General features: G+C 46.7%; 1 protein-coding gene across 1 annotated transcript in view; it reads left to right on the top strand.

The window, feature by feature from the left end:
• LOC132404944 (laminin subunit alpha-3-like) overlaps positions 1-20,360 on the top strand; it is a 307,054-nt gene that overhangs the window by 156,484 nt on the left and 130,210 nt on the right. Inside the window, 4 exon segments of the mRNA XM_059989599.1 lie at positions 271-418; positions 3,111-3,274; positions 4,717-4,825; positions 5,372-5,469. Coding sequence (XP_059845582.1) covers positions 271-418; positions 3,111-3,274; positions 4,717-4,825; positions 5,372-5,469 — 519 coding nt within the window.

Below are 20,360 nucleotides of genomic sequence, written 5' to 3'. Positions count from 1 at the left end.
AAAGGGCTGAGAAGAAGAGTCAGGAGGGAAAGAGAGGAGAGAGGGATGATGAAGGAGCAGTTTTCACCGTCCAGAAATCATACCAAGCTGCTGATGTCAGTCCTGATGCAGGATTCACATCCGAGACATCAACAACTCCTTCACCAATCCCCCCCATAGATGCTGCTCTTCCAGCTGAGAATCTGCAGCAGATTGTGTGTTGCTCCAGATTCCAGCATCTGCCAGCCCTTGTGCAATCCAATGGTCTTGACTGTTATTTCTTCTCAACAGTTGCTTGCTGTACAAGTACCTGCCCCTGGACTCTTTTCCAGCTTTAGGAGTCAATGATGGTGTGTACAGAGTGGACGGCAAACTGCAGGCTACGGACCAGCTGCTAAGATCTGCCCAGTCAATGATGGCCGACCTTACTGGCAGACAGGTGCTAATGAACACCTCATTTACCTTCCTCTTGGCCGCGTGGTCGTTTCTTGTTTAGACTTTGAACAAAGGGATCTGGGGTGCACGTCCATTGATCCCTTCATAGTTGGTGGGGTGGCTAAGAAGTTGTATGCTGTGTTCGCCTTCATTATTTGGGGGACTGAGGTCAAGGGCTGTGAGGTAATGTTGCAGCTCTTCAAAACTTTGGTTGGACCATACTTGGAATAATGTGTTCAGTTCTGGTCCCTTCATTATAGGAAGGATGTGGAGGGTGCAGAGGAGATTTACCAGGCTACTTCCTGGATTAGAAGGCGTGTTTTATGAGGAAAGGTTGAGAAAGCGAGAGCTTTCCTCTTTGGAGCAAAGGAGGATGAAAGGTGATTTGTCAGAAATGTATAAGATGATGAGGCATAGGTTGTGTGGGTAGTCAGATACTTGTTCCCATCGCTAATATGAGGGAGTCTAATTTTAAGGAGATTAGACACAAGGTAGATAATTTCTAAAGAGTATTGATAGTGGCTAGGATTACCTGTTTTGTAAAGACTCTGCTAGAAGAAGGCAATGGAAAACCTTCTGCAGAAATATTTTCCAAGAACAATCACGGTCGTGGAGACCATGATCATCCACATCATAGGACATAGCACGTGATGATGATGACGGAGGTAAGTACAGGGGGATGACAGAGATGACTCTTTTACACAGAATGATAGGTTCATGATTTACGCTGGCAGGAGTGGTAGTAGAGGTAGACACAATAGGGGCATTAAAAAGACTCTTAGATGGACACATGAATGAAAGAAAAATGGAGGGCTGTGTGGGAGGGGAGGGTTAGATTGATCTTAATAGTCAGCACAACATTGTGGGCTGAAGGACCTGCTCTGTGCTGTACTTTCCTGTGTTCTGTGTTCCTAATCGATGTTTTGATACTAGCAGGTGTGTTGTGCTAACTATGCAGCACATTTATTTCAGTAAATGCAGTTTATACGGCTGCACTGGTTGATAAAGAAGACATGTGGCATGCTTGCTATACCAGACAAGGCATTGATTTCAAGAGACAGGCAGCCGTGAGAAGATGGCATGGCTCGGATAGTGGGGATCTTTGATGTTGGGTATTAATTCCTGAGGCAGTACCTCCTGTAGAGTCATTGATGGGAGGGAGGGTTGTGCCTGTGTTGTATTAAGCAGAAGCCACTGCTCTGCAGCTTTTTATGTTCCTGCATATTGAAACTACTATACCAGGCCTGTCAATATACTTTCAGCAGTACATCTGCAGAAGTTTGTTAGAGTGCTTGGTGACAAGCTGAACCTCCTAAGAAAGTAAAAATGCTTCTGCGTCTTCCTTGTGATTGCATCTATGTGCTGGGCCCAGGATAGATCATCCGGTACGTTAGTGTGCAGGAGTTTAAAGCTGCTGGTTCTCTCCACTGCCAATTCCCTACGGTCTAAACAAAGTTTTACACAATTGCAACACGGACATTTGAAATAAAAATGGAAATTGCTGGAAACATTCAGCAGGTTGGGCCACACCAGTGGAAAAGGGAACAATTGATGTTTTGGGTGAAGACCCTTCATGAGAACAAGGATTGCATTGCACGATACCAGCGGAAGACCTGGAACCTCCTTTCCTGAGGTATTTCTCCATTAAGATTCTGATGTTAGAACATAGAACAGTACAGTGCACTACAGGCCCTTCTGCCCACAATGTTGTGACGACACTTTACCCTACTCCAAGATCAATCTAACCTTTCCCTCCCATATTTTTCTTTCATCCATATGCCTATCTGAGAATCTCGTAAACGTCCCTAATGTACCTGCTTCTACCATCGTTCTTTGCCGTGTGTTCCACACACCCACCATTCTGTATAAAAAAAATTCTGGCATGCCCACTATACTTGTCTCCAATCACCTTAAAATTATGCCATTTCCACCCTGGGAAAGAGTCATTGGCTGTCAACTCTATCTATGCCTCTTATCATCTCATGCATTTGTATCAAGTCCTTTGCTCTGAAGAGAAAAGCCCTAACTTGCTCAACTTTTCCTCATAAGACATACACTCTAATCTAGGCAGCATCCTGGTAAATCTCCACTGCACTTTCTCCAAAGTTTCCTATAATGAGGGAACCAGAACTGATCACATTATTCCAAGTGTGATCTAACCAGAATTTCATCGAGCTACATTACTTTATAGCTCTTGAAACAAACCCCCAACTAATGAAGACCAACATGCCAATATGCCTTCTTTACCACCCTATCAACTTGTGCGGCATCTTTGAAGGATCTATGGACATGGACCCCATGAACCCTCTATTCCTCCACACCTCTGAGAATCTTGTCTTCAAGTTCAACCTTCCAAAGTGAATCACTTCACACTTTTCCAGATTGAATTCCATCTGCCACTTCTCAGCCCAGCTCTCTATTCTGTCAATGTCCCATTGTAACCTACAACAACTTTCTATTCTATCTACAAAACCACCAATCACCACCACCACCACTAGGCTCTTACTGTTTCAGTTCAACTCCTCTCCAAGTTGTGGTGCTGGGATCTCCGACAGCAACTTAACACAGACACCTGAGGGACACAGGAGTTGTATGTGAGAGGGAAAACAGTCAGTGTTTCTGATTGAAGTTCCTCTGTCTGAACTGTTGCCAGGCTCTACAGTGTTTTGATCATCAGAAACTTCTCCTCTCCCCAGGTTCAGGTGCGGTTTAGGATTCAGCTTCCTCAGCCAGGACAGTACGTTCTTGTCCTAGAATATGCTCGCCAAGGAGAGGAGATACAGTACCTTGATGTAGCTCAGCATGGCCCTCCGGATACAGCCGATCATGGGAAGTTTAATCTGTACAGCTGCAGATACAGGTAGGATACAGTAGGAGTGACTGCTGGTCAAAAATGTGGGAAACATGTCCAGATTCTGTGGCTTAAACCCAGCAGGTTAATCCAGGAGTCTGGTGACTAAAAATGCCATGGGAAGGCTTTCCTAGTGATGGCCTGTCCCCAGGGAAACGAAGGGTTGTGTTTATTTTATTTATTTACAGATACAGCACGGTAACAGGCCCTTCTGGCCCAAAGTGTTACGACATGCACCCAACCGCGCCAGTTTCCGAGGTTTTGATGCTCTAACTCCCCGGAGTATGAATAGCTGATGCAGCCCCTTTAAAGATTCAGGACAGTCCCACTAATTGGCAATCATGCTTTGGGTGCCAAGAATTGAGTATGTAAACTGAGGTTTGATGTTCAACCGTAAGCTCTACTGGTGAGTTCACCTAATGTTTGATTTGTGCTCAGTTCTCGATCCAGTTTGATACCGTGTCTCTATCCTTGCTTTGGATCCTCCAGCAGTTGGGTCCAAACCATACTCGCCAATGTCTCTCATCACAGTATGATTGAGTCAACATGGCCCCAGTGGGATATTGAAGCCTTTTGTCAGCTGTGGGCAACCACAGTGAGAGATCAGAGCCTGGAGCTACAAGACCTCCAGGTCCCCATGTGCCAACTATTGCCGGGAGGAAGCCAAAGTCACTCAAGAGAGGCTGTTGGTCACTATGGAGCCAATCCATCTTCCAACCCCAGAGAGGGTCGACACTGATCTGGGCTCTTGCTGTGGCTTCCTCATCCACTGCTCGTTAGTGGTTGGACTCCAGCTGTCCCAGTTCCCTTTGGAATGCAGAAAGCTAGTCTTCAGTATCTCTCTTCTGACTGGAAGAGCCCTGGCATTGGAAATGAAAGTCAGAGGTTTGTTCAGCTTTGGAGGATTGATGGCCACCATGAGGAAGGTGTCATTGGGGAGGGTGTCCTTTCACGACATGAGCCCAACCACGCCAGCTTTCTGAGTTTAGAAGCTCTAACATCCTTGTCAATGTTATTTGTTGGGAAGTTGGATTCAGCTGGAAACAGGATGGCTTGTGTAGAGTCACTGGGCTGAAAGCTTCTTTAGCTCAATGAATCATAGTACTGATCTAGCAGGGAAGGAGGCTGTTTGGCCCATCACTGATTGCATATGGTACCAAACCAACAGTCCCATTCCCCCACTTGTTCCCTATTGTCCTGTAACACACCCTCTCTCCAGTGCCTGTCCAAGTACCTTTGAAGGCCCTCTACATCCGATTGTCAGCTGCACCTTGAGTCACCTCCTAATGGAGTCCAGTTTTGGTGTTTAACCTGCCTGATCCTGTCACAATCTGTTGCTCCTCTCTTACCCCTCCTGTACCATGACAGCTCCAGTCTGCCTAATGATATGAACGTGCTGAATGTTTGTACTGATGGGAGGTGTTTTTTGTGTCTATGTGTGTTTACTGCAGTTTCTTCTGTCGGAGTGTGGCAGTTGACCACCAGAAACGCATTGCAATATTCGAGTTGTCTTCTGACACTGAGCTCCATCTACAGGGAACGTCCATCAGCTTTTTACTAGTAAGTTTATCTGTTCCTGCACCATGTGTGTGTCTGTCTGTGTTGGTATTAGTTTATTATTATCAAATATGCCATGATAAGTTTCTGTTTTGCCTGCAGTGCATGCATTGAGATAGTGAAAAAGTCAAAGCTGACTTTATTGTTGTGTGCACAGGTGCAATGACAAATGTACTTGGCAGCACATACTTGCCATGGCACGGGCACGGCCATGGGCAAATGTACTTGCTACTGGCATGTGGCATCAGATAAGCAGCAGTCACAAGAGAAACATAAATAAAAAATTGTATACAATTCTTACAGGAAAATACAATTGGAACAAAGTCGAAAGTGACAAGGTGATCAGAGTGTTGCTAGACTGCCGTGGAACAAGTTTGAGGGGCCAAGAAGCTTAACCTTGTTCCTCTTTCTTGTGTCCTTGTAAGGATATTGAATGTGATCGATATCCTCAAATGATAACACAACTGTGACAATTGATTCACTCAGGTGTTTTGTTTTAAACTAACTTGGTACTGAAAGTTGCTTTTCTTTGTTCCTTTCCACCTCTAGCACCAAGTTTACTTAATACCAGCTACTGAATTCTGTATCGAATACGTGGAACCGAAAGTCCATTGTGTTGCCATTCATGGACCCATCACAAACAGGAGGTAAATGTTGTTTGTTCATTCTTTTTCACGTCATGTGGTCAGGGAAATTCACATATAGTTGTCTCTGCCACTCTATGCACTGTACCATAAAGTTATGCAGCATGAAGATCTGGTCGACACAGTCTCTGTTTCTCCTGACGCAAACTTGCTCTTTCCTCAAACACACTTCAACAGCATCCGTAATCCATTGGGCAGTAACTTTGGCGCGAATCTTGCTGAGTACTGACAAAAGTGTAATTGTTGCAATCACTTAGTGCTCCTTCCCTGGTATTCCTAACAATAACTTCCTTTGTTCAGTGTTTATGTACTTGTTTCCGTTCCCAGATTATAGTAAAACAGTGGTTGCAGGATGGCTGCTGCAGCTTTTGGTTCAGCTTTGAACAGTTTGTGTTCAAATTGTCCTGTCCTCAAGCTTTGCTGTACTTTAAAGGTTTAATTGCAGCATGAAGTCTCTTCTTTCTTGGGTGGATCTGTGTTGACGTCGAGGTCCTCTAGTGCCTCTTGTATGTCAGGTTCTTCATTTGGTGGTGGTCTATTCAGTAATTCACTGAAATACTCTGTCCATTGTGCTTCTTGCTCTTTCTCAGTTGTTAAAAGCAGACGTTCTTATCTTTCACAGGAGCTCTGGATCTGGCCTGGATTTTACCGCTTACCAATTGTATATCACCTCGATTGGCTGCTGCTTCAGCCTCCCCTGTAAGATCTTCCATGTAGACCCCCTTATCCTTTCTTACTAGTCTCTTCACTTTCTTAGTTGCTTCAGTAGATGCTAATTGAAGTTTTACCTTGATTCGTGTTGAGTTTGCATCCAACACTTTCTTCTTAATTATCCCTATTCCTCTAAGGCTGTCCATGTTTCCTGCTGTATCCATTCTTTATTCTCCTTTCCAGCTCAATATCCTAGACAAGCCTTGCTGTTCTCCCATGACTGAGGCAAACCCTTTCCACATTGTGTCAATCCTTCATCAATGTCTTGCAAGGCCTGGAATCTGTTCTTAAGCTGAATGGTGAAGGCAGATCTCACGTTAGCATCTTTGAGCTTTTCAACATCAGAATGTCTTTGTGCATGTGTTCGGGTCACAGGGCTTCTCACCACTACAACAAGGTGGCTGCTGCATCTGCTCCTCTCTTCACCTTTACATCCTGCAAAGATCGTCTTCACACACCATTGATCATTAAATGGTCTTTCTGGTTCTTGTCACGTCCACTGGGTGAGCATCATGTTAGTTTGCGGGTTCTATGGTGTGGAAAGAGGGGCCATCCTATGACCGGACTGTTCATGGCACAGATTTCCACCGGTCTTTCACCATTCCACATCCATGTGTGCCCATGACCCGAGTGAAGTGGGAGTTGTTATTTCCCATTTTAGCATTTAGATCTCCCATGATGATGATTATGTCATAGTGTGATGTTAACTCTACCTCCAATTGCAGCTGTTTGTAAAAAATATTCTTTCTTCAATACTTCTGGTAGGTGGCAGTGCATATAGATGCAGCAGCCTCTCAGGGGCCAACCAAAGCTGCTTTTTTTAGTTAAAAGTGCTTTTTTTATTGTAAGACTCTACCGGACTACAATAGCCATAGATACAGCAGTGAGCTGCTCGTTGTTCAGAGTAGCTGGCTGGGGTGTCATATGAACTGGCTGGCAGTTCAGAGAATGGGAGGCCAGTCCACTGTGCCATGAGGGGGGAGAGGTCATCCGCCAGTCTTCGGGAGGAGAATTGAGCCGCTGGGCCATGGGGGCAGAATTTTGGCCACTGGGCAGTGGGAACAGAGTCAGATTGGGTTAGGAGGAGCTGACCTGGGTGCAGACCGTGCTACTGCCTGTTACTCGAAGGCATCGGGGTGGTGTGCAAAGGTGGCCTTGGACATTTCTTTTGCGATTATAAAACCCCGTTGGATATTAATAGCCACAAATTTGTTTCCCTTGTTTGGTGCTGAGACGGGAGGCGAAGTAGTAGTGTTGCCTCTATTGGAGCGAGGACCAGGCCTCAAGCCGTAGGCTTGTCTGCCGCTCCAGTCCAGGTGAGGAAACAATGGAGGTGGTGTAACGTGGCTGGTGTTAGCCTCTTCTGTCAGTGCTGCCCTCCAGTGCTCAATTGGTGGAATTACAGGCTGGACTGCCGGGAACCATTGATTTGGTCAGGGTGTAGTTGCACGCAAAACGCTACGAAAGGAACACACGGAGGCAGAGAGAGCTGAACCCGGAATGACTTTACTGATTCAAACTTGCACGCTTAAATCTCCCCTCCCATGGGTCCCTGCGACTAGCGGGGCGGAGGTGACGTCAGACCGTCCCCAGAAGGTCCGCCCGAAGCGGGCCACGCGTCTGCCTGCAGTTCCTGATGGCAGTTCGAGTCCCATGTGTGCGGACCCCCACACCACCACCCCCCCAAGAAACGTCCCTTCGGGGGAGTGGAGCCCCCAGTCTGGGTGGCCGGCCTTACCGGCGCGGTATGGGTACCCTCACCTCACCTCAATGTCTAAGTGCGCTGGTTTGAGGCGGTCCACTCTAAAAGTCTCTTCCCGGCCACCCACCTCCATGACACACATGGTTCCGTTGTGCTGGATCACCTTGAAGGGTCCGTCGTACAGCCGCTGTAGAGCTGACCTGTGCATGCCCCTGCGAATAAAAATATACTCACAGTCTCTGAGGACTTTAGGGGTGAAGGATAGCGTGGGACCATGCCTGGAGGTCAGGACCAGTGCCAGGGTCCCTACCTTGTCCTGCAGCCTCGTTAGCACCGCTGCTAGAGTTTCTAGCGAACCTCGGGCCTCGGGTATGAACTCACCTAGGACCATCGGGGGGGTGCCGTAGACCAAATCCGCCAAGGAGGTGCCCAGGTCCTGCTTAGGCCCTGTGTGGATGCCCAGTAGGACCCAGGGAAGCTCATCTGTCCAGTTGGGGCCCCAGATATGCGCCATCAGGGCCGACTTGAGATGCCGGTGGAATCGCTCTACCAAACTGTCGGACTGGGGATGGTACGCTGTGGTGTGATGCAGCTGGGTCCCCAGGAGCTGCGCCAGTGCTGTCCACATACCAGACGTGAACTGCGCCCCTCTGTCAGAGGTGACGTCCGTTGGGAGGCCGAACCTGGCGATCCAGTTTGCAATGAGCGCCCTGGCGCAGGACTCAGTGAACGTGTCTGCGAGTGGTATGGCTTCCGGCCATCTGGTGAACCTGTCTACCATGGTAAAGATATACCTGGTGCCCCGGGAGACTGGCAGGGGGCCGACAACGTCCACGTGGATGTGTTGGAACCTCCTGTGTGTTGGCTTGAACTGCTGGAGGGGAGCCTTCACTTGCCGCTGGACTTTGGCGGTCTGGCAGTGTACGCAGGTCCTGGCCCAGTGTCTGACCTGTTTGTGCAAACAGTGCCAGACGAAACTGTCTGCTACCAGCTTGATAGATGGACGGGTGGGCCAGGTCGTGCAGCCTGTCGAACACCTAGCGCCTTCATGCCGCTGGTACCACGGGTTGGGGTTTGCCGTAGATACGTCATGCAGGAGTCGATCCGCTGCTGGGCTGATGGAGATGTCCTCCAATTGGAGCCCTGAAACGGCGGTGCGGTAAGCCGGGATCTCGGTGTCAGACCGTTGTGCTTCCGTCAGTGCTGCATGGTCTATTCCTGAGGACGATATGCCCACTGAGTGGAGGCAAGGGCGAGACAGTGTGTCGGCGATGACGTTGTTCTTCCCTGCGATGTGGAGGACGTCCGTGGTGAATTCTGAAATAAAGGACAGGTGCCTCTACTGCCAAGCTGACCATGGGTCTGATACCTTGGCCAGTGTGAAGGTGAGGGGCTTGCGGTCCATATACATGGTGATCTCCATTCCCTCGAGGAAGTACCGGAAATGCTGGACAACCAGGTAGAGCGCTAGCAACTCTCTGTCGAAGGTGCTGTACTTCACCTCTGATGGCCGTAGGTGCCGGCTGAAGAAAGCGAGTGGTTGCCACTGGTCCTCGACGAGCTGCTCCAGGACTCCGCCGACTGTCGTGTCTGAATCATCGACTGTGAGTGCCGAGGGTACATCGACTCTCGGGTGCACTAGGAGGGCTGCCTTCGCCTGCTCGAATGCCTCCATGGACTCCGCATCCCATGCCACTTCTTTGGCCTTGCCTGCCATCAGGCTGAACAAGGGTCTCATGATGCGTGCCACCGCCGGCATGAACCGATGATAAAAGTTGACCATCCCTACGAACTCTTGCAGGCCCTAGACCGTGCTGGGCTTGGGGAACTGGCGGATGGCCTGGACCTTGCCCGGTAGGGGAACTGCGCCATGTCGATTGACTCTGTGGCCCAAGAAGTCGATCTCCGTCAGCCCGAACTGGCACTTCACCGGATTGATTGCCAGTCCGTGGTCGCTCAGGCATTGGCAGAGCTGGCGCAAATGTGCCACGTGCTCTTGGTGTGAACTGCTGGCCACCAGGATATCGTCCGAGTAAATGAAAATGAAATCCAGGCCACGTCCCACCGAGTCCATGAGCCTTTGGAAAGTTTGGGCTGCATTCTTGAGGCCGAAAGACATCCTTAGGAATTTGAACAAGCCGAACAGGGTGATGAGGCTTGGGCACATCGGCGGGGTGCACTGGGATCTGGTGGTATCCCCTGACCAGGTCGATTTTGGAGAAGGTGGTCGCTCCGTGCAGGATTGCCGTGAAGTCCTGGATGTGGGGTACCGGGTATCTGTCGGCGGTTGTGGCGTCATTGAGCCTTCTGTAGTCTTCGCAGGGCCTCCATCCTCCTGCGGACTTGGGCACCACGTGCAGCGGGGTACGATTCCCATCTCTTCCATCTCACGGAACCCCTCCTTGGCGAGGTGGAGCTTGTCGGGTGGGAGCCTGTGAGCTCGGGTGGGCAGCGGCGGTCCTTGCGTGGGGATGTGGTGCTGCACGTCGTGCTTGGGGTCGGCCGTGGAGAACTGCGGGGTGACTATGGAGGGGAATTTCGCCAACACCCTGGTGAATCCGTTACCTGAGAGGGTCACGGAATCCAGGTGGAGAGCCGGTAGCTTGGCTTCTCCGAGCTGGAAAGTCTGGAACGTCTCTGCGTGGACCAAACGCCGGCCTTTCAAGTCGACCAGGACGCAGTTGGCTCGTAGGAAGTCTGCCCCTAGTAGTGGCTGTGACACCGCTGCCAACATGAAAGTCCAAGTGAAACGGCTGGACCCGAAATGTAGTGCGATAGTTTGCAGGCCGTACATCCGGACACTGGTGCCATTTGCAGCGGTGAGTTCAGGGCCTGGGACCACGTTACCGGTGTCCATGTTCGAGGGGGGCAGTATGCTGACTTCGGCCCCAGTGTCTACCAGGAAGCACCACCTGGAGTGTTGGTTCCAGAGGTACAGGAGGCTGTCTCGGTGGCCAGCTGTCGTAGCCATTAGCGACGGCTGTCCCCAGCGTTTCCCGGAAAAGCACATGGTGGACGGCAGCAGCGCGTGCCTGAGCCCCATCTTTGGTGATAGAAACACCATTGTTCCGAACTTTTGTCTTTTTCCCCCGTGGGTCTTGGCGGCTTTGGTTGTGGGGCCTGGGCTTTGGGGCATGCGATCGTGGCTAGGCCAATGGAGGCTGCTCCACGTTGCTTGCTCTGCCAAAGGACGTCTGCTTTAGCCGTGACCCTGCGTGGGTCGCTGAAATCCTCACTCGCGAGGAGGCAGCGAATGTACTCTGGCATTTGCTCGAGGAACAACTGATCAAATAAAAGGCACGGCTTATGGCCGTCCATGAGCGCCAGCGTATCATGCATGAGCTCGGATGGCGTGCGGTCGCCCAGGCCGTCCATGTGTAGGAGCCGCGCGGCCCGTTCGCAGCGGGAGAGTCCGAAAGTATGGATCAGGAGTGCCACCAAACCCTACAACAAGGTTGTGGTCCTCTTTGAGGTGGGTTGAGTGAAAAGCCAATGAAATGGCATCATGTTGACCTGTTGTAATAGTAAGCAAATTGGAGCAGATCCAAGTCGCTTCCCAGGCAGGAATTGATGCATTTCATCGTCAACCTCTCAAGGCACTTAATCAAGTGCATGTAAGTGCTACTGGATGATAGTTCTTGTGGCAGGTTACCACATTCTTCTTAGGCACTGGTATATAATTGCCGACTGTTTGAGGCAGGTAGGTACTTCAGACTGCGGAAGTGAGATCTTAAAGACCTCAGTGAACACTCCAGCCAGTTGTTCAGCACAGGTTTTTAGTATTCGACCAGGTACCTCCACGGCGGGGGCGGGGGGGTTGCTTTCCTGAGGATCCCCCTCCTGAAAGATGCTCTCATGGCCTCAGAGACTGATAGTTAGGGATCTGTGGAAGTTCATGAAGATTCCTCCATGTTTTGGTGGTCAAAGCAAGCATAAAAGGCATTGAGCTCATCTGGGAGTAAAGCTTTGTTGTCACCTATGTTGTTTGGATTCACTTTGTAGGAGATGATGGCATTCAAGCCCAGCCACAGATGTGGGGCATCCTTCAGTGAATCCATTTTGGTCTGGAATTGTCATTTGGCACATGAGATGGCCATCATACCTGGAACTCTATTATTTTAATTGGTCATCAGATCAGTCCTCAGCAGATTGCAGATCATATGGTTCATTCAGGGCTTCTGGTTGGGGAAGACTCTAAATGATTTTGTGGGGTCACTCTCATCTACTACTATCGTTAAGTCTGTGACAACCAATGTGCATTTGTTACGAATCTCTGATGAGTCCTTGAACATGCTTCAGTTCACTGACTCAAAAGCAATCCCATAGCCGGATTGTGGCTTTAGAGAGAGTGCAGAAGTTCACCAGGTTGCTGCCTGTGTGAGAGGGTATATGTGAGTTATGCGGAAAAGTAGGACAAACGGGTTGTTTTCTCTGGAGTAATGGAGGCTGAGGGGAAACTTGATAGTTTATAAGATTTTGAGAGGTTAAGATAGAATAAAGAGCCTGAATATTTCTCCCAAATAGAAATGTCAAAAACTAGAGAATACATGTTTAAGGTGAGAGAGAAGAAATGTAAGGGGCAAGTATTTTTTACACAGAGAGTGCTGGGACCTGGAATAGGGTGCCAGAGGTGGTGGTGAACGCAGATATGAATATCATTGGCTGCAATCTATCTTCACTACAGGACTAGTATGTATTCAAGACAAATTATGTGTAGACAATACCCACTCAGCAAACTGCTTTTACCAAAAGCTCCCTTCTGGAAATTAGTATAGGGCTATTAAAACAAAAATTTCATGCCCTCCCCAGGCAGTTAATCTGATCAAGCGTTCTAGTTAACCACCCCATCACACTCTCTCACTCTCTCTATTATCTAGTTAACCACCCCATCACACTCTCTCACTCTCTCTATTATCTAGTTAACCACCCCCATCACACTCTCTCACTCTCTCTATTATCTAGTTAACCACCCCATCACACTCTCTCACTCTCTCTATTATCTAGTTAACCACCCCCATCACACTCTCTCACTCTCTCTATTATCTAGTTAACCACCCCATCACACTCTCTCACTCTCTCTATTATCTAGTTAACCACCCCCATCACACTCTCTCACTCTCTCTATTATCTAGTTAACCACCCCATCACACTCTCTCACTCTCTCTATTATCTAGTTAACCACCCCCATCACACTCTCTCACTCTCTCTATTATCTAGTTAACCACCCCCATCACACTCTCTCACTCTCTCTATTATCTAGTTAACCACCCCCATCACACTCTCTCACTCTCTCTATTATCTAGTTAACCACCCCCATCACACTCTCTCACTCTCTCTATTATCCATTGTCACTGCACTGAAACCACTTTTGAAACTGCACTTTACTTTATAAGTACATTCTGGTGTTAATGCATTTATGCACATTTTATTCCATATCTGTTAGTTATCCTCAAAGTTTTTTTTTATATAATTCTTTATTCTTAGAATTATTGAATGTAGTTTTTTTTAAGTTGCACATCATCTCAATGCACTGCAACAAATTCCTAACGCATATAAATGTACATGGTGGGTGAGGTTGATCCTTGATAGTGGTGTTCTAGACAGGCACATGGATCATGTTCAGGCAGAATGGTGTAGTTTAATTGGTATCGTGTTCAGCTGAAGGGCCTGTTCCTGTGCTGTGTTCTAGTTGGAGTTGAGGAATGAGTGATGAATTATGACGTTGCTCTTCTCAGTGAGATATTTTTCTACATCCAGTCTGACTTTCATGAGCTGAAAGAGGATACAGATTTAATCAGAATTTACTGAAAAAGATTGGATTAATTTTGATAATATACTTGAATCCAGAACTAATGCGGGTTGAGATAGGTCTGATTGGAGGGCACTTTAAAAGAGAGGGTACTGATGGAATGGGCTAAGTGGCCTTGTGCATGGATGATTCCTGGAGAATAAGTGTTGATGCTATCCCTTGCTCCCTTGAGAGGGTATCATTGATTCACACAGCACAGAAACAAGCCCTATGGCCCAACAGTCCATATCAACCAAAATGCCCCACCCAAGCTGTATCTATTTCCATAACCTTCTGAACCTTTCCAATCCATTAAACTGTTCAATTGTCCTTTAAAGTTTGTTACTGAACCTGCCTCAACCACTTCCTCTGTTCCACACAGGTACCAACCTTTGTGAATTTGGCTGTGTGAATAATGAGCAGGAATTGTGGGGCTCAGGAGATGTCACCTTGCAGAGAATCCATTCTCTACCTGCAGCACACTGTAGAGCACGTTAGATCCATTAAAGATTCAGCTCTTGCTAACCACAGGACATTGAGATGGTGGGACAGGATGCCACTGAAGGCCACAGGAGCTGTGGTGTTAGTCTTGGTCCTAATAAGCATTGCCCGGTGCTGCTACCTTACATTTGTTAGCTCCAGTCTGCCTGTTGTCTATATGCACACCACTGTACATTTTTGAATTTAAGTGATTAATACACTACTGAAAATGTGCATTAATCTCTATCCGTCTAATTTCCAAATAAATTCCCAATCTTGTTCAAACTTGGCAAGTTCTCCTGAACTTGGAACAAATTCCAAGTGTGGGTGTGTTTTGGAATAGAGGCAGACTCTACAAAGATTCATTTCAATACACAGCTGATTTGTAGTTGATTTGTAAAAAAACTTGTTTCTTCAAGCCAAGCAAAGACCAGTTGTCACGCAAAAGGGGCCTCGTCATTCTTACCACCTGTCATAAGGTCAAATTCAGAAATAGATTTATTATCACTGACATATGATGTGAAAATTATTGTTTTGTGGCAGTAGTATTATGCAAGAAAATTACGATAAATTACAAAAGAAATTTAATGATAGTGCAAAAATAAAAGAAATGATGAGGTTGTGTTACGGATTCACGGACCATTCGGAATTCGGATGGCGGAAGGGGAGAAGCTGTTCCTAAATCATTGAGTGTAGCTCTTCAGGCTCCTGTACCTGGTCTCTGATGGTGGTAATGAACAGAGAGCATGTCCCAGATGGCAAAGGTCCTTAGGGCTGGATGCTCTCTAAAAGATGTCATTGATGGTGTGGAGAGCTGCCTGAGTGTACAAATCTCTGCAGCCTCTTGTGGTCCTGTATACTGGATCATCCACACCACCATATCAGGCTGTGCTGGAGCTAGTCAGAATGCTCTCCACCATACATTGTAGAAATGTGCAACAGTCTTTGATTACGTATCATCTTCTCAAACTCCTGACAAAGCAGAGCCACTAACATGCCTTCTTCAGGATTGCACACATAGAGATACAGTACAATACAGAAAGAAATCCTTTGACCTACGAGACCACACTGCCCATTTACAGTAATCTTACTCTAATACAATTGTACTTCTCCCGAAATTCCCAGCAATCCCTCTGGATTGGTTGGTCAGGGGAAGAAGATGGGAGAATGGGTTTGAAAAAAAAATCAACTATGGTCAAATGGTAGAGAGACTTAATGAGCTGAATGGCAAAATTCTATTCCTATATCTAATAACATAGAAACTTAGAAAACCCACAGCACAATATAGGCCCTTCAGTACACACTGCTGTTCCAAACATGTACTTACTTAGAAATTACCTAAGGTTGTCCACAGCCCTCTATTTTCTAAGCTCCATGTACCTATCCAGGAATCTCTTAAAAGAGCCTATTGTATCCTTTTCCACCACCGTCACCGGCAGCCCATTCCACACATTCACCACTCTCTGCATAAAAAAAACTTGACCCTGACATCTCCTCTGTACTTACTTCCAAGCTTAAAACTGTGCCCTCTCATGCTCGCCACTTCAGCCCTGGGAAAAAGCCTCTGACTATCCACACAATCAATGCCTTACTCTACCATTCTGTTAGACAGCTGAGGTACCTTACAGTGGACAAATAGTGTGGCTCTGCTTTACTTTGGTCAAAATCTGCAGGCTCCTATTCAGGAAAGGATTATCAGGAAAGGTGAGGGAACGTCAGCAACTAAGACTGTTCTCCTTAGAACAGAAGAGTTTAGGAGAATATTTCATACAGGGAGTGGTTACACGCCAAGTGGCATGGTGACTGAGAGTACAAGACTCCTCCCCAGACAGGATGCCAGTCTATCGCGAGGTTAACCCCCAGCATTTTGTCAGTACCCATTTTCAGCTGGGTGGACTGGAGCAATGTGTGGTTCAGTGCCTTGCTCAAGGACACAACATGCTGCCTTGGCTGTGGCTTGAACTCACAACCTTCAGATCACGAGTCCAACACCTCAACCACTTGACCGTGCACCACACTCCGAAGCAATGGATGAGTGTTAGTGGAGGGGAACTGGTTGGATCTTTGTTGCAGATAGAAGCAAAGGGCTTTAAGACTTTTCTGATGAGAATTAAGATATATAAAAATGGAACCATGGTGAAGATTGGGCCAAAGAATCAGAAGTGTCAAAGGAGTGAGTTGTTCCTGATACAGAGGGGAAGAGACTTGACTAAGGGAGACGGGATAAAGTCATGGTACAGTATTTGGAGATCTTTGTTGTGACAACAACAGGTAGAAACAATATCTCTCCAGGGCATCCTGTAGGTGGATCTTGAATAAGAGACAAAGGAGGGAGGTGCTTTGCAGTCTCTCGTGTCTCCAAGAGTTCTGGACTCTGGATTTGGGTTTGAAATATCAGTCAGAAGCTGGAAGATTTTAGTTTGCAAAAGAAGGCATGAAGCTATTGGATTTTATAACAACCAATCTAGTTCCTTCAGAGGTGCAAGACACACAAAATCCTGAGGAACTCAGGAAAGTCAGGCTGGAGGGGAATGAAAAATTGCCTGTTTATGTTTCCTCATTTGCTCGGTTCCTCAAGATTTCCAGCATTTGCAGAATCTCTTGTGCCTTCAGAGGAGGAAGCTGTTGTCCTCACCTATTCTGATCTATATGTGATTCTAGACCCACTCCAGGTGCCATATTCTCTGATTCCTCACAACAGGAATCCATTTGCCTACAATGTAGATGTTGGCTCTCAAAGCCTGGCCATTACCCAGCTAAATCTCCACAATTCTACCACTATCCTACAAACTAGGAACAATTTACAGTGGCCAATTAACCCATCTACCCACACAACTCTCAGATGTGGAGCACTGAGGTCAGGATCGAACGTAGGTCTTTGGACCTGTGAGGCAGTAGCTCTACCCTCTGTGCTACTGTGACACTTTGTAGTTGAATCTTAATTACCTCTTCAGATCAGCAACAATTAGAGTTGGACAGGAATTGCCAGAAGTGTTCATATCCTGTGAGCAATTGCATTTGAAAGGGTTTTTAAGGAATATGTCAGTACAATCTATTTCCAGTAGGACAAATGTTACTCTGATCCAACAACTAACTACATAAACCTGCCAATTAATCTACAAAATACACAAGTTTACTTTTGGCATCGATTTAAAAACAACCTTTAAGTAAACGGTGGTTGTAATGTTTTCACTTAATGCTGAGATTGCATTCCTGTGAAAGGGAAACAGAAGTGTGATTGTAATAGGCATTTGTGCATCGATTTCAGATAGCGTCCATAGAATAGCCTTATTTATTCAAATTACTCAGATATAAATGACTTGCATTGTAAGGCAGATGAATGAAAGAAATAATCACAGGGCAAGACTGATTAAATCAAGAAGCACTGAGACACAGAGGCCTGGCAGACTCCAGTCTGTGAAAACTCCCTGTGCACCACATTGATGTTGCTCTCTCACAGACAAATCCCATGGGGAGGGCCATTTGGCCCATCATGCTTGTCCTAGCTCCTCAAGAACCCCCCTCTTACATCTCCCTCTGCAGCTCTTTCACTAAGCCCTGCAATTTTCTACCCTTCCAAATATTTATTTTCCCTTGAGAGATTCCTCGTAAATCTGCTTCCACTACTGCGGTTTAAATGAGCTTGGGTGCTTTCGGCTTTTTTCTCAATGGGTGGCAATCAGCGCAAGAGATTGTTGGTGCGAGGTTTAACAAGAGTTCAGCTGCTTCCAACATTCTTGGTTGACAGTTATCGGTGTGGGGCCAATCAAAAGAAAGGAGGAGTAAGTGGAGTGGCCATTTTGGAATGGGACGTCGTTAGAGTGGTCTGGTTTTGGCTCAACAGGCTTAGGCAAGAACTAGCTTGGGCAAACACAGGCACGGGTTCTAAGTAAGTGAGTAAGAAAGTTTCTAGTAAGTATTTTTCTGCTAGTATATAGCTAGTACACTGAGAATGGATCTGGAGGAAGTGGTACGTTCCTTGTGTGAGATGTGGAAAATCCAGTCTCCCTGATAACTACTTCTACAAAATTAACTACACCTCCAGTCTCCCTGATAGCTACATCTACATGAAGTGCATTGAGCTACAGCTTGTTGGAGACCGTGTTCAGGAACAGGAGCTGTAGCTCAGTGACCTTTGGCTCATATGGGAAAATAATGAGGTGATAGGTAGGCACTCCTCAGATGCAGAAGGCAGGTCTCTGACAGTGCAGAGTGTCCATGTGGCATTCTTCATTAATAAGTACACCGCTTTGGGTAATGCTGGGCAGGAACCTACCAGGAGAAGCCACAGTGACCAGGTGTCTGGCTCTGTGTATCAGAAGGGAAGGGAGGAGAAGAATAGTGCAGTAGTGATGGGGGTGGAGGTGTTCCACAATTAGAGGAGCAAAGGCAGATTCTGTGAACGTGACAGAGACAGCCAGATGGTATCTTGCCTCCAGGTGCCAGGGTCAGGTCTACAGCATTCTCAAGGGGAGTGTGAGCAGCCAGAAGTCTTGGTACATGCCAGCAGCAATGACATGGGTAGAACAGGCAAAGAGACCCTAAAGAGAGATTTTAGGGAGTTAAGTAGGAAGCTGAAAAGCAGGACTGCCAGATTTGCTGACTGTGCCATGAGCCAGTTTGGGTAAGAACAGGAATATTTGGCAGACAAATGTGTGCCTGAGGAACTGATGCAGAGGACAGGGTGTCTGATTTCTGGATCATTGGGATCTCTTCTGGGGAAGGTATGACCTGTACAAAAAGGATGGTTACATCTAAACCTGAAGACCAATATCCTTATGGGCCAGTTTGCTAGAGCTGTTGGGCAGGGGGATGGGAACCAGAGTGATAGGGCTGGGGATGGGATAGTTGGTTTACAAGTAGATGCAGTGTGTAGTGAAACCATGCAGAAGGACAGGCAGATGAAAGGCCAAAATTGCAGTCAGTGGGATGAGTTAAAGTGTAACAAAAAACCAAAACCAAAAAGAGTGATGAATATAGAACTGAAGGTGTTACATTTTGAGTATACAGAATAAAGTGGATGATCTTGTAGTGCAGTTAGAGATCGGCAGCTATGATGTTGTGGGCATCCCTGAGTGGTGGCTGAAAAAAGATCATAGTTGGGAGCTTAACATTTAAGGGTACACATTATATTGAAAGGACAGGCAGGTAGGCAGGGGGTGGGGGGGCTCTATTAGTAAAAAATGAAATTAAATCCTTAGATAGAAGTGATATAGGATTGGATATGTAGAATTCTTGTGGATAGAATTATGAAACTGCAAGGGTTTCATTTACAGAGAGTGATATACAGGTCTCCAAACAATAGCTTGAATTGTGGGCTACAAATTACAATGGGAGATAGAAAAGGCAAGTAAAAAGGGCAATGTTGCGATAATCATGAGAAATTACAATATTCAGGTAGATTGGGAAAAATGGGTTGTTGCAGGATCCCAACAGAGGAATGTTGTAGAATGCCTATGTTATGGCTTTTCTGAGCAGCTTATGGTTGAGAGCACCACAGGAACTGCAACTCTGAACTGGGTCTTATGGAATGACCCAGATTTGATTACAGAGCTTAAGCTAAAGGAACCCTTAGAAAACAGCAATCATAGTATTCACCCTGCGGCTTGAGATGAATAGCTAAAATCGGATGTATCAATATTTCAGTGGGGTAGAGGAAATCACAAAGACCTGAGAAAATTGTCCAAATTTAATTGGAAGGGGACATTAGCAAGGATGATGGCAGAACAGTAATGGCTGGTGTTTTGGGGCACAGGAAAGGTACATCCCAAAGATGGAGAAGTATTCCAAAGGGAGGATGAGGCTACCGTGGCTGACAAGGGGTCAAAGACAGTATAACAGCAAAAGAAAGTGGTTATAATAGAGCAAAAATTAGTGGGAAGTTAGAGGATTGGGAAGCTTTTGAAAACCAACAGAAGGCAACTAAAAAGTCATAAAGAGAGAAAAGATGAAATATGAAAGTAAGTTAGCCAATAATGTAAAAGAAAGTTTTTGCAAATCTACAAGAAGTGAAAGAGAGGTGAGAGTGATATTGGACCACTGAAAAATAACACTGGAGAGGTAGTAATGGGGGACAAAGAAAGGGTGAAGGAACTTAGTAAGTAACTTGCATCAGTCTTCACTGTAGAAAACACTGGCTGAGTTCCAAGAATGCAAGCATGTCAGGGGGCACAAGTGAGTTCCAATGCCATTTATTAAGTGTGGGAAGCAGAA

Source organism: Hypanus sabinus, chromosome 1 (assembly GCF_030144855.1).
Source record: "Hypanus sabinus isolate sHypSab1 chromosome 1, sHypSab1.hap1, whole genome shotgun sequence".
In the NCBI taxonomy this organism is placed as follows: Eukaryota; Metazoa; Chordata; class Chondrichthyes; order Myliobatiformes; family Dasyatidae; genus Hypanus; species Hypanus sabinus.
Note: the sequence above shows the minus strand (reverse complement) of the source record. Positions and strands in the feature narration are given on the sequence as shown.